The sequence below is a fragment of the Aricia agestis genome, chromosome 16 (genome assembly GCF_905147365.1).
Source record: "Aricia agestis chromosome 16, ilAriAges1.1, whole genome shotgun sequence".
In the NCBI taxonomy this organism is placed as follows: domain Eukaryota; kingdom Metazoa; phylum Arthropoda; class Insecta; order Lepidoptera; family Lycaenidae; genus Aricia; species Aricia agestis.
Genome location: NC_056421.1, coordinates 14,952,501 through 14,965,371, shown reverse-complemented (window position 1 = coordinate 14,965,371; position 12,871 = coordinate 14,952,501). Strand labels below are relative to the sequence as shown.

At 53.0% G+C, this 12,871-nt stretch overlaps 1 protein-coding gene across 1 annotated transcript; it reads right to left on the bottom strand.

Moving 5' to 3' along the window:
- Positions 1–1,096: 1,096 nt before the first annotated feature.
- LOC121735065 lies at positions 1,097–6,519 on the bottom strand. Its single transcript, XM_042125731.1, has 2 exons — positions 4,300–6,519; positions 1,097–4,204 (listed from the first exon to the last, which is right to left on the bottom strand). The coding sequence occupies exons 1-2, from the start codon at positions 6,517–6,519 to the stop codon at positions 1,097–1,099; spliced, it is 5,328 nt and encodes a 1,775-aa protein (XP_041981665.1).
- Between the last annotated feature and the right edge of the window lie 6,352 nt (positions 6,520–12,871).

The following is a 12,871-nucleotide window of genomic DNA, read 5'->3' as shown; positions in this document are numbered from 1 at the left end:
TTTTTTTTCCGGAGGGGGAAATGCATTACGCATACCACCCAGGCGCAGGGGGCGACCCGAGTGGTTATGTGGGACTCCCGTAGCTAATGAGACCACGGTATACCCACTAAAACCCCCCCCCCATCTTCCGCCACGCCGCATATTGACGGGGCCACAGGAACGATACACACATCTGCGACCCCGCCAGCGGCCCGAAGACTCCACGATGGGCGCACAACACATGCGCCCTCCTCCTCGGCCCCCACCAAGGCTGTAGCAGACGCCCCCCGAGTCTGTTACTTGGAGGCCATGTGGCAGATCAGGTCTGTGGCTCTGCCACCGACCACACCTCGGCCGCAGAGGATAGGGCAAGCGGCGCACCGTAATACCTACTTGCCTATTCCTCTGCGGCCCCACCAATGCCGTTCAAACGGAACGGCCCCGCCAGCTCGCAGGGGGGGTAGGGAAAGCGGCAACCTACCACAATGCTTCTCCCCCCCGCGATCCGTCCTCGGCCGCAGAGGATAGGGCAAGCGGCGCACCGTAATACCTACTTGCCTCTTCCTCTGCGGCCCCACCTCGGTGCGCATCCGCAGCGGACTCCTCCAGTCCGCTGGGAGCGCCCTCCTCGGGCCAGGCGGCGACACCGGCCGGCCCTGGTTGCCTCTTAACCTAACCTTTTTTTTTTTTTTTTTTTTTTTTTTTTTTTTTTTTTTTTTTTTTTTTTTGCGTCGGGAAATGCCTTGACGCATCTCGCGGGGATTGGGGACTCCCCAGCGAGTATGTGGGGCTCGCTGCAGTCGTGAAGATGGTATTGACCGCAGCCCTACCCACTAAAACCCGACGGTACTCTTCATCGCACCACTTTGCAGGGTCACGAGAACGCGCGAGCTCAACTCCGCGGCTCTGCAAGCGTGTCTGCCCGCGTGCTAATAGCAGGCTCCTCTTCGTTAGAGCGAATCAGCTCCTACCGCCGAACAGAGGCCCTACCAGGGCTTGCATAGGCAGTCCGTTCTCTGGTGTCGCGATGCGCGAAGAGTACACAGCGCATCGCGACCCTCTCAGGGGCTCGTTCGCTGGGCGACGGCATCCCCATAGCGTCACCCGAGTTCCCCATCTAGGACGGCAAGTTGTCATTTTGGATGACGCGTTGTCGCCTTGGCCTTCTTCGTCGTTGGGGGTCCAGCGCCTCCCTCTCTCTGTCACGCTCGGCCTCCTCCTTTGCGGCGATTACTTCTTCCGAGAAGTTCTCGACCGCCTTCCACTCCAGTTCACTGCGTAGCATGGCGCGAACCATAGCTGGCAGTGATATGTCCTGTCCAATCGCGGCCGTTAAGGCCGCGCGTTGTGGTATCCATGAGGGACAGGCCGTTAAGGTGTGCGCAGCCGTGTCCCTGTCCTCTCCACAGTGGTGGCATCGCGTCGTCTCCTCCCTCCCGGCGATCTCGCACAGGTACCGACCGAAGCAGCCGTGCCCGGTCAGCACCTGCGTGAGGCGGAACGAGAGTGCGCCGTTCTTCCGACCCAACCACTCCCTGAACACTGGGCGGATGGCCAGTATCAGGTCCACGCTCACTCTTGGCTCCGCGAGCCGCTCTTCCCATTCTTCCAATGCCCTGTCGTTGGCCTCTTCCCTCCACCGACGCACGGCTTCCGGGAGGGGGTTGCTGCCCCCCGCGCGGACCTCTGCGCTACGCCAGTAGACGTCGGCGAGGGTTTTGGCGTCCAGGTCCCATGGGACGCTACCGGCGAGCAGGCACGCAGCATCCCGGGAGATGGTGCGATACCCGCGCACTGCTCGCGTCGCCATTATCCGTTGTAGCCGTCCCAGGGCCTGCCTGTTCACAGCTGCCAGATCTTCGGCCCATATCGGCGCACCGTACATCACCATAGAGCGTATCACGCCCATGTACAGGCGCCGACAGGTAAGGCTCGGGCCCCCGAGGTTCGGGAGCAGTGAGGCCAGGGCTCCTGCTGCCTTTGTCACTTTCTCGGATAGCCGGCGGAAGTGCTCTTTGAAAGTCCACCGGCTATCGAGGACCAGTCCGAGATATGTCATGGTAGACGCAATCTGGATCGAAGTCCCTCCAACTATTATTGTCAGGCCAGGCGGCGGCGCGTTACGGGGCCCGTGGAAAATGATAGCCTCCGTCTTGTTCAGCGCCACCGTCAGGCCCAGCGCCTGGATCCTGCGCACCACCTGCGCTACCGCTGCCGTCGCCAGGATTGTGGCTTCGCGGTGCGTTTTGGCGCGACAGACCACCGCAGTGTCATCCGCGTACGCGACCAGTTCGACGCCGGGTAAGTTGGCACCGCGAAGCACATGGTCAAATCCAAGGTCCCACAGTTCCGGACCGAGAGCCGAACCCTGTGGGACGCCGCAGTCTACCTCCTGCTCTTCCCATCCATCTTCGGTAGGGTACTGCACCGAGCGCTCCGACAGATAATCACCGATGGTTCGGCGTAAGTATCTGGGCACTCGGTGGTACCTCAGGGCCTCCTTTATTGTTTCCCAAGGCAGGGTGTTGAATGCGTTGGTGATGTCCAACGAGACAACCAACACCACCCCGCCTTGAGAGATTTCCTGCTCCGTGATTGACCGAATCCGTGCCACCGCGTCTATTGTTGATCGACGAGACCGAAACCCGAACTGAGCATCGCTCAGGTTGGGACCAACGCTCTCAAGATGACGGTTGAGGCGTGCGACGATGATCCTCTCAAACGTCTTGCAGATCTCGTCGATCAACACTATGGGACGATAGGCAGACGGCTGGTCTTCTGGTCGCCCGGCCTTTCTGAGTAGCACGAGTTTGCCCGTCTTCCAGCGACGTGGAACTCGCCCCTGTACCAAACACAAGTTCAGTACGGCGAGCACACGCGCTTCCATGTGCTCCATCGCTAGCACCCAGACACGACCGGGGACTCCATCCAAGCCAGGGGCCTTATTCTGAAGGCTCATCTTATGTACCGCCGCTGCCAGTTCTCCGGCTGAGACTGGGGGAATTTCCTCCTCCTCTTCGGGTTCCGCAGTTGGTGGTGCCATGGATGGTGGGGACCACTCGGCCCTAGGTGGAAATAGGGCCGAAACAATGGATCTGCAGAGATCCGGCTGCAAGGACTGAGTGAGGGGTGGGGCAGCAGGGCGAAGCTTTTGCCTCACCCATTTGTAGGGTCTGCCCCACGGGTCCTGCTCCAGAGTTCTCAGGAAATCCTCCCAAGCCTCTCTCTTCGCCGTTCTGATGGCGTCGCGCAGGTGGTGTCGCGCTGAGCGGTATCCATCATAGATGGCGTCTTCCTCTTCCGCATTTCGGATCCGCCGTCTGCGGTACCGTAGGTAACGGCGTCGGGCCGCTACACATTCCTCTCGAAGGCGTTTCAGGTCCGGGCTCCACCAGTATGTCTGGCGTCTGGGCGGAACCGGGCCAGCGCGGGGCATCGAGGCGTCGCAGATGTTGTGCGCCGCCTCAGTTAGCCACTCCACGCACTCCTCTACGTCCTCCGATGGGAGAGGTGCCCACGATACGACAGCCGCTGCCTCCTTTAGGATGTCGCGGTCCAGCTTCTTCAGGGACCACCTCGGGCCAGCACCAGGTGAAATTGTGCGGCCTTGCTCCGTCAAGTGAGAAATAACGAAGCGAATGTAGAGGTGGTCCGATAGAGTCTCAGTACGACTCAGGACCCTCCATTCTGTTACGTGTTGAGCGATGGCAGGGCTGACTAGGGTCAGGTCTACTATGGACTCTCCCTGCCGCCGGACGCATGTGCTGGTCGCCCCACGATTCGCCAGGACCAAACCGGTGGCAGCCAACCATTCCTCCATCAAGCGACCTCTCGCATTCGTCGCCGGGGAGCCCCACAACGGTGACTTCGCGTTGAAGTCTCCGGCGACGACTACGGGTTGAGTCGACCCCTCTACGACGGCGGTCAGGCGGAGCAAGAGCGCCTCTAACTCGACGATCGGCCTATTCGGGGAGAAGTAAACCCCCACTACGGTGAGGGTCCCCAAGATGGCGACAACGAATCCACGGCCCCTTATCGAATTCCTCGACGAAGGAGGCACGATTTTGGGACCAAAGACCAAGGCGACCGACGAGTTGACATCTCCCAACCAATCACCCCTTTCCAGGACGCGGTACGGCTCTGCAATAACGGCCACGTCGATTTCCCACTGCAGAAGAGCCTGAACCCAGAGATCCTGCGCCTGGGCGCAGTGGTTCAGGTTGCCCTGAAGAAATCGTATGGTGGCCGTTATTGGGCTTCCATAGGGTCCGCTCTGGCACTAGAGGCCGCCGTAGGTGTTATGGCGGTCTTTTTCGGTGCTTGGCTCTTTTCAGGGCCTTTCCGTTTCTTCTTGCTGGGAGGGGCAGACTTGTCGCAGCGACGACTGCCTACGATGTGGTCCGCCGGCTTCTGTCTTGCCTCGCACAGTGCACAGTGAGGAGGATTCCCACACTGCTTGGTCGAGTGGCCCGGTTGTCCGCAGCGGAAGCAGAGCTCACTGCGATCGATCTCTGACGAGCACGTCGCCCGGGTGTGGCCCTCTTCGTGGCACTTAAAGCACCGCATTTTTCGCGCGGAGAGCAGAGTCACCTGCACTACGGTCCAACCGACATAAACTTTAGCGTTCGGCGCCGTCACTTGTTTTGCGGCCTCGACCGGGCATTTGACCCAAGCCGAGCCGCGACCTCTCCTGTCTACGCGAATCTCTCCGACTCTAACATCTTCGGCGCGACAGCCGCCCGTTCTCGCTACAGCAGTCGCGATTTCTGCCGCCGACGCCGAGTCATCGAGACCCGCAATTCGTAACTCAGCACATTTCTGTGGCCGCGATACGTGTACCATGTCCTCTCCCACTATTTCTTTCAGTTTACCCGCCAGAGCGTCTGCCTTCTCCTTGCAGGCAGTACCCGAGACCTCGTACATACGGGCCCCGGTCACGGCCCGCTTGAATTTGACCGCTGCTATGTCTAACGCAGTCAGATCCAGGTGCTGCTTGGCTTTGTCGATGACACTCTGGTAGGTGACACCGTTCTTCTCCGCGTCCGGGCGCAGCGTTAGCACTACGGCTGCAGTTTTCGGAGCGCGGAGCTGTTTGTCCTTCTTTTTCTTCTCCTTTTTCTTTTGCACCTTTTTCTTTACTTCCACCGTCCTCGGTGCCTTGCCTTTCCCTCTTTTTACTACCTCTGTCCATGAAGGAGTGGCGGCTGGCTGTGACCCTGCTGCCGTTGTCACTGTGTCGCGCCTCGCGGCTGCAGCCTCAGCGGCGGCGGCAGACTTTCGCCCCTTCTTCGTCCTTTTCGGTTTCGGACCCGGGTTCGTCGGAGGCATCAGTGTAGAAACTGATGGCTCCGGCGGAGGCGGAGTCTCACTTTCTTTTTCAGCCTGTTGGGGCCTAGTGCCAGATGAGGTCGAAACGGCACTATCCCTCTTCTTGTCTGCAGCTAATGGGGGCCGCAGGCGAGGTTCCGGCAGGAGCCGAGCCTCAAGCCCTTCCAGTCTCGCGTCCATGCGGGCGTTCATAAGAGACACCGCCTCGCGCATTGCTCGCTGCAGTATCTCCTCCATATTCGGCTCTTGGACGGTCTTGGGAGCCGTATGTGGTTGTGCGTCAGCGAGCTTGCGCTTGACGGCCTCCAACTCCTTCTTCATCTCGTCGAGCTCTCTGGAGAGGCGGGTGTTTGCTTCTACCAGGGCTCTTGTCTCCTCCGATGCTGACCTGCTGAGGAGGGCGGAGCTCGCCTCCCGTATAGTGCAGGTCGCCTTTTTCAAGGCCGCAATCGATGTCCCTTTCAAGTTTTTGGACTTTTGGGTCACCGCGAGGATGGCGTCCAGACTCTGGGTTATGGCTGAGCCCAGTTTCTCCGCCGTGACCACTTCGTCCTCTGTCATCGCACAATCGGAGAGTGAAGCCTCCGAGAGCCGGTGGGACCGTAGCTCTGGTAACTTCTTCGTCATTTCCAGGACCTCCTTCTCCGCTTCCATCGCTATCTCCTTCTCCTTGAGTTCGAGGTACTCCCTCTTAGACTTGGCTAGACCAACATATTGCCCTGTGGTGGGCGGTCTGCCTCTTCCTCTTTTTGATGAGGGCTTTAAAGCCACTCCTTTGTCCTTTTCAGGGCTGTTCTCCAGGTCACTTCCGCGCCTCTTGCGCCGGTAAGTGGCCCTTATCTTCTCCCTCTCCCTTTCACTGCCTCGGTCCTGGCTCCGAGAGGCGGCGGTCTCGTTGCCGCTCTCGTCGCTTCCGCTCTCGGGTCTTCCATAAAATCGCGAAGGACCCGCGCCAATGGATGCGGGCGTTACCGCTCGCGATCCACCATCACCCTCACTCGCCGTCGTCATAGCAGCCAAGTCAGATTGCCTCTCATCGTCCAGTGATACATTGCCAAAGTCGTTTTTCTCCTCACTCCTCCTACTCTCCTTCATTGCAGCGGTGGCGCCCCCCGTATACATGGGCCAGACCCCCTCCTCTGAGGGGGTGCGGGATTCTCCAACATTGTTGGTACCCGCCCGGGGAATATTTTTGTCGATGCAACCTTCCATGTTTTGATCATTGAGGGGTGAGTCTGCCCCACGTCCTCGATGCGTAGTCACCGACTCGCCATGCACCCCGTCACCGGACGTTACCAGTTTAGGGTTCGGGGCCCACAGGCCTATCCATCACAGAATCACACACAGATTTTCACACACAAACAAACAATAATGTATAGAAGAGTAAACAAAAATGAAGGACAGGGTAGAAAAGATGGTGAAGGATAGTAATACAAAAACAAAATAACGCAAGCGAAGAGTATACTATAAAACGAGAAGAAAGATAGGAAAGACCGGCGTTCAGCCATCCTGAGTGCCTCACCCCGTGTAAAGGGCGGGGCGGCGCACCCAGGCGCCCAGGGACACGAACGTGGACGGACCGGTATCGCCCCCAACCTAACCTAACCTAACCTAACCTAACCTAACCTAACCTAACCTAACCTAACCTAACCTAACCTAACCTAACCTAACCTAACCTAACCTTTTTTTTTTTTTTTTTTTTTTTTTTTTTCCCGGAGGGGGAAATGCATTACGCATACCACCCAGGCGCAGGGGGCGACCCGAGTGGTTATGTGGGACTCCCGTAGCTAATGAGACCACGGTATACCCACTAAAACCCCCCCCCATCTTCCGCCACGCCGCGTATTGACGGGGCCACAGGAACGATACACACATCTGTGACCCCGCCAGCGGCCCGAAGACTCCACGATGGGCGCACAACACGTGCGCCCTCCTCCTCGGCCCCCAATAAGGCTGTAGCAGACGCCCCCCGAGTCTGCTACTTGGAGGCCATGTGGCAGATCAGGTCTGTGGCTCTGCCACCGACCACACCTCGGCCGCAGAGGATAGGGCAAGCGGCGCTCCGTAATACCTACTTGCCTCTTCCTCTGCGGCCCCACCAATGCCGTTCAAGCGGAACGGCCCCGCCAGCTCGCAGGGGGGGTAGGGAAAGCGGCAACCTACCACAATGCCTCTCCCCCCCGCGATCCGTCCTCGGCCGCAGAGGATAGGGCAAGCGGCGCACCGTAATACCTACTTGCCTCTTCCTCTGCGGCCCCACCTCGGTGCGCATCCGCAGCGGACTCCTCCAGTCCGCTGGGAGCGCCCTCCTCGGGCCAGGCGGCGACACCGGCCGGCCCTGGTTGCCTCTTTGCTTCACCGCGGTTGTCCAAGCCGCGGTTACTAAGCCCCACCGCCACGACAAGGCGTGCAACCATCGGGGGGAACCTAACCTAACCTAACCTAACCTAACCTAACCTAACCTAACCTAACCTAACCTAACCTAACCTAACCTAACCTAACCTAACCTAACCTAACCTAACCTAACCTAACCTAACCTAACCTAACCTAACCTAACCTAACCTAACCTAACCTAACCTAACCTAACCTAACCTAACCCAGTTTTCGTGCCGAATCTCGTCCCGAGCACACGCTTTTTGTAATCGCTCCGCGTAAAAAATTCGGAAAAGTGGGTAAAAGTGAACGGATTTTCAAAATTTTACCACCGTTGGATTCGTCTCAATGCCCCCCACACGCGGGTGATTCGATCAAGTCTTAAAAACATCGGAAAAGTGCTGAAAAGTGTGAAAAACCTATTGTGTAAAAATTTAAAAACTTCAAAGTACGATAAAAGACGTAATAGTGTAAGGATTTTAGTGATACTAAGTGGACATTGTAGGGGACAGTGACCTTTGTTAGAATTGTGATTTTCAAAATTATAGACCTAAGGGAAGTACGCTTGACCTTGTGTTTAAGATTTTGGCGTCACCACGAGGTCGGCGAAAGAAAGGCCCTAGTTAAAAAGTGAATAGTGAACCACGAAGAAGTCTGCAGGAGTATACAAAATCTGCAAAAAGAAAAATTTTTGGAAACACAGGGGGTGAGCTATTGCTATTAGAAATTAGAAAATTCAAATACTTCCAGTCGAGGCGCCTTTGGAGACGCGTGGGATTGGACGACGGCATTGGCTGGCATAAATAAGTACTTAAGCAGCCCGCTGCAAAAAGGTAGGTGGTCCGGAACACCAACCCGGAGAAAAAGCGGAAAAACTTATTTCCTGAAAAGCGGCTACTGCCACGACCAGGAACCAGCTGCACACGCCAGAACTGCACCAGAGGCTGCCCACATTCACTCCCCATCAAACTCCCCAAACCGCGTGCCCCTGGCCCCACCGGAACGAGAGTTATTCCAAAAAAGGTAAAAAATCTGGATAAAACAGGAACGGCAGGGAATAAAAATAAGGAAGCACCGGGAATAGACGGCAGATACCGAGAGGATTCAAACGAGCCCTCGCACGCCTTTCTAGGACTTCTGGAACGGGAGCTAGAGCCAAAAAACGTTTCGGCAGCCATTTTGACGGCCATCTTGGAAAAATTTAAAGGCTTATTACTCCCGAACCAGTCATCGGACAGAGGCGTGCGACACATTGCCAGAAAGGGCTTAACGAGGAGAACCCGGCAGAGTGATAAAAAGGGGGGAAAAAGTGCGATTTGCAACCCCCCCAAATTCACCCACCACCATCTAGATCAGGTACAGATACCCCCCCTAGGAGGAAACCGCGATCCGGGCAAATAAAAACTGACGGAGTTACAGGCCGAAAAAGATCAACTTTGACATTTCGTCCGCCATTTTGAAAAAGTTTAGAGGCCTATAACTCCGAAACCAGAAGCCAGAGAACGAAGCGGTTTTCGACTCCGAGTGACACACGAGCCCAGCTACACATCCCGGGGGGTCAAGACTTTAAAATCCCGGAAAAGTTATAAAAAATTTCCAAAAATTTTTTCTTAAATCTGACACCGGAAACTGATAGAGGAGCTCAGGCCGAGGCCAACAAGCCCAAGCACGCCCTATCCTAGTCAATCGGTCACTGAGAAAACGGCCACCAAAAAGTGACATTGACAGTTCGTCATCTGTCAAACGCCTGACAAAAGTGGTCATAACTCCGCTCCCCGAGGACCTAGAGAGACGCGGTTTCTTTCCACATTAAAGGCAGCACTCCAGCTACCCCTTCCTCAAATTTAAACCATATCGGGGCCACAAAAAATTCAAGGTCGAATCTGAGAACGAGACCTGGATATCCAGGAAGGGCTTCAAAAACCCTGAAGAACGAGCCCAAACTCGGCGTGATTACACCGAAGGACGAGGAAGCAGCAGAATATCTATTTTCCAGACTGAAATTTGGCCGCCATCTTGGAAATTTTAAAACGCCGATATCTCCGCTCCTATACCTCGTAGAGAGACGAGGTTTTCACTAAGTAAACAAGCGGCCAAAGCTCTATCCTGACGCATAGACCTCGAACACCTGGAAAAAGGGGTTAACCCCTGGAGATACAAAAACCTACCTAGAGGCTTCCAGACGTCGCAGAAAGCTGCGGTTTTCGGGGACCTGCACCGGAGGAGAGTGACGACGGCACACTCTGAAGACCGGAACTCCTGGAACACCTGCAGCACCTGTAAAATAAATAAAACATTAGTACTTACCTGCGAAGCCACTGCATCAACGGGAGCAACAGCAACACCTGAAAAGAAGCTTAACCTAAGTAAGATGTCAAAGCAACAACGAGCAAAAAGTCCTACCGGGTCTACAAAATCTAAAAGAGGCCTCAGGGACAGAATATTGGAAGGACAAATTAGACAAGCCGCAGCTTCCCTGATAGCGGACTCGGAAACACAAGAGGACTTTAAGAGCCCATCCTCAAAACTCATGGAACTAGACCCTGCCCTATCAGAAGGAGACTTACCGGGGAGCATCATCGACACAGATGAAGAATCCACAGGCTCACGAATGTCGAACAGAGGCAGACTAAGCATGCTCCCTACACACCACAGAAAAGGGGCAGGAGTGGCCATGGACGAGGCCACTAAACTAGCCAACGAAACCCTTCATAAAGCCAAAACAGCACTTGAAGAAGCTGGAAACATGAAAAGAGAGTGCAAGACTATAGCACTCGAGGGCCTACAAACTCTATACGAAACCTGCCTGGCACTCTCTGACTCAAGATCCAGACACAAATTCAACTTAGAACAGGAAAAAAGGAGAAACGCAATCGAGCTTGTGAGAGTAGAAAGAGCCCACTCAAAAGAGATGCGACTGTTAAAAGAAAGCCTAGCAGAAGAGATAAATAAAACCAGAATAGAAACACAAAGTATACTAAAGGAAACAGAAAACATAATTAAATGGCTCAATTTCGAAACAAAAGTACCCTTTAAAGAAATGGAGGAGGCAGGAACATCACTCAAAAACATAGAAAAACACCTGAAAGCATCATACAACAAAGAAAAAAGCGACGAGGGGGAAAAATGGAATAAATTATCAACAGAAATAGAAAAACTAAACAAAAACTCTAGCACAATTACCAACCAACTCGACACGCTGCGACGCCACATAACTGAAATGATTCACAAATATAACAACCTACCTTTATTACACCTCGGCAAAGAGCAACAAATCGAACAAAACGACACCCCCAATCCTGAAACAACAAAAATACTAGAAGAAATGGCGGAACTGAAACAAACGATCAAAAGCCTAAGCAGAAATGACAAAACAGTGGAAGTAAACACAACAACGGACACAAATACCCAGACACATAACATCTCGGTGGACTGGAGAAATGACCTAAAAGAAATAAGAGAGAAGATACAGGAATTAAAAGATCCCTACAACTGCATCTCAACCAATATACAAGACCTGAAAAGGAAAATAGCAGAATCGACAGATACGACAGCAGAACTCATAACACCAATAAGAATAGCTATAGAAGAACTAAAAAACGATGCAGAGCAAAGAAATAAAATAAACTTACCTGATAACATCTCCATCGAAGTCCGCGACCTGAAAAGTAAATTAAAAGAAACAATAGACACCACAGCAGAACTAATAAGCCCCATCAAAACAGCACTTGACGACCTGAAAAGAGAAAGAACCCAAAATAAAAAAGAAATAAACCCTGAAACAAATGAAACAGACGGAAAACCACCAAAGACCTACGCCGACGTAGCAAAGAAAAGGAAAACGAACTTTAAAATATGTATAGCATCCGATGACAAACAACAAACGGCAGAAGACATATTACAGAGAATAAAAACTGATGTAAATGTGATTGACCTGGGATTGGGGATAAACACAGTTCGAAAAATAACGAACCAAAGAGTAATAATAGGCTGCAACACCACAGAAGACAGAGAGAAACTGAAACAAAATTTAGAAACCAACAAATCCTTTAGAATGCACGAACTGGAAAATAAAAACCCCCAACTTAAACTCATAGGGCTAACAAATGACATCCCAAACAACCAAATACCCGAGGCACTGATAAAACAAAACAAAATTATAAATAACGAAGACCCACAAGAGATAAAGATAGTAAGAAGGATAAGAGGACGAACTAAAGAACTGGCAAACGTGATATTAGAAACATCACCTAAGATCTGGAACCTATTAGTAGGAAATAAGGTACACATAGGCTTCCAGATAATACCAATAGTTGACCAATCACCAGTAATCCAGTGCTACAGATGCCTAGCTTTTGGACACACAGCAAAGGTGTGCACGGGAGACCTAACATGTGGATACTGTGCACAACCTCATGACACCAGACAATGTCCAAATAGAAACGGCCCACCTAAATGCATAAACTGTCGCGACTCAGCTCACCCATCGTACTCTGCAGACTGCCCCACATGGTGCAGATGGGACAGACTAGCAAGAGATAAGATCAGTTACTGCTAAAGTTGCCCCTGGAACCACGAAAGATATTAAAATAGCACAAATTAATGCAGGCAGAGGCCAAACCGCGACTGTTGAAACAATTCAAGCAACAACTACCGGTAAATTTATAGCAGTCCTCATCCAGGAACCCTATGTAGGAGCATCTGGAGTGCTGACGTGTGGATACAATACCATCCAGAAAACCAGCAACAGAATCAAACCTGTAAAGGCAGCCATTATAATTTTGGACCCAAACGTCAGAACTCTTACGAAAGACAAATGGCAGACAGAAAATATAGTAGGGACTAAAATCACCCTGACCAACAACAAGGAACTGGCACTGATATCGATTTACTGGGAAGAATACGAAAACATAGAAGACCAAATCAAAGAACTGGACACAGTAATAAACGATATGGAAACAAACCTGCTAATCCTGGGCGGCGATGTCAACTCCAAAAGCCAATGGTGGGGAAGTAATATGGAAGACAAGAGAGGAGAAATATTAGCAGAATACCTAGCCAGTAAAGACCTGGAAATACTAAATAAAGGAAACACACCTACCTTCTACACAATCAGGAGAGGTATCCCCTACACGAGCGTTGTTGATCTCACCTTCTGCAGCGCAGCAACCGCCAGACTTGTCAGCACCTG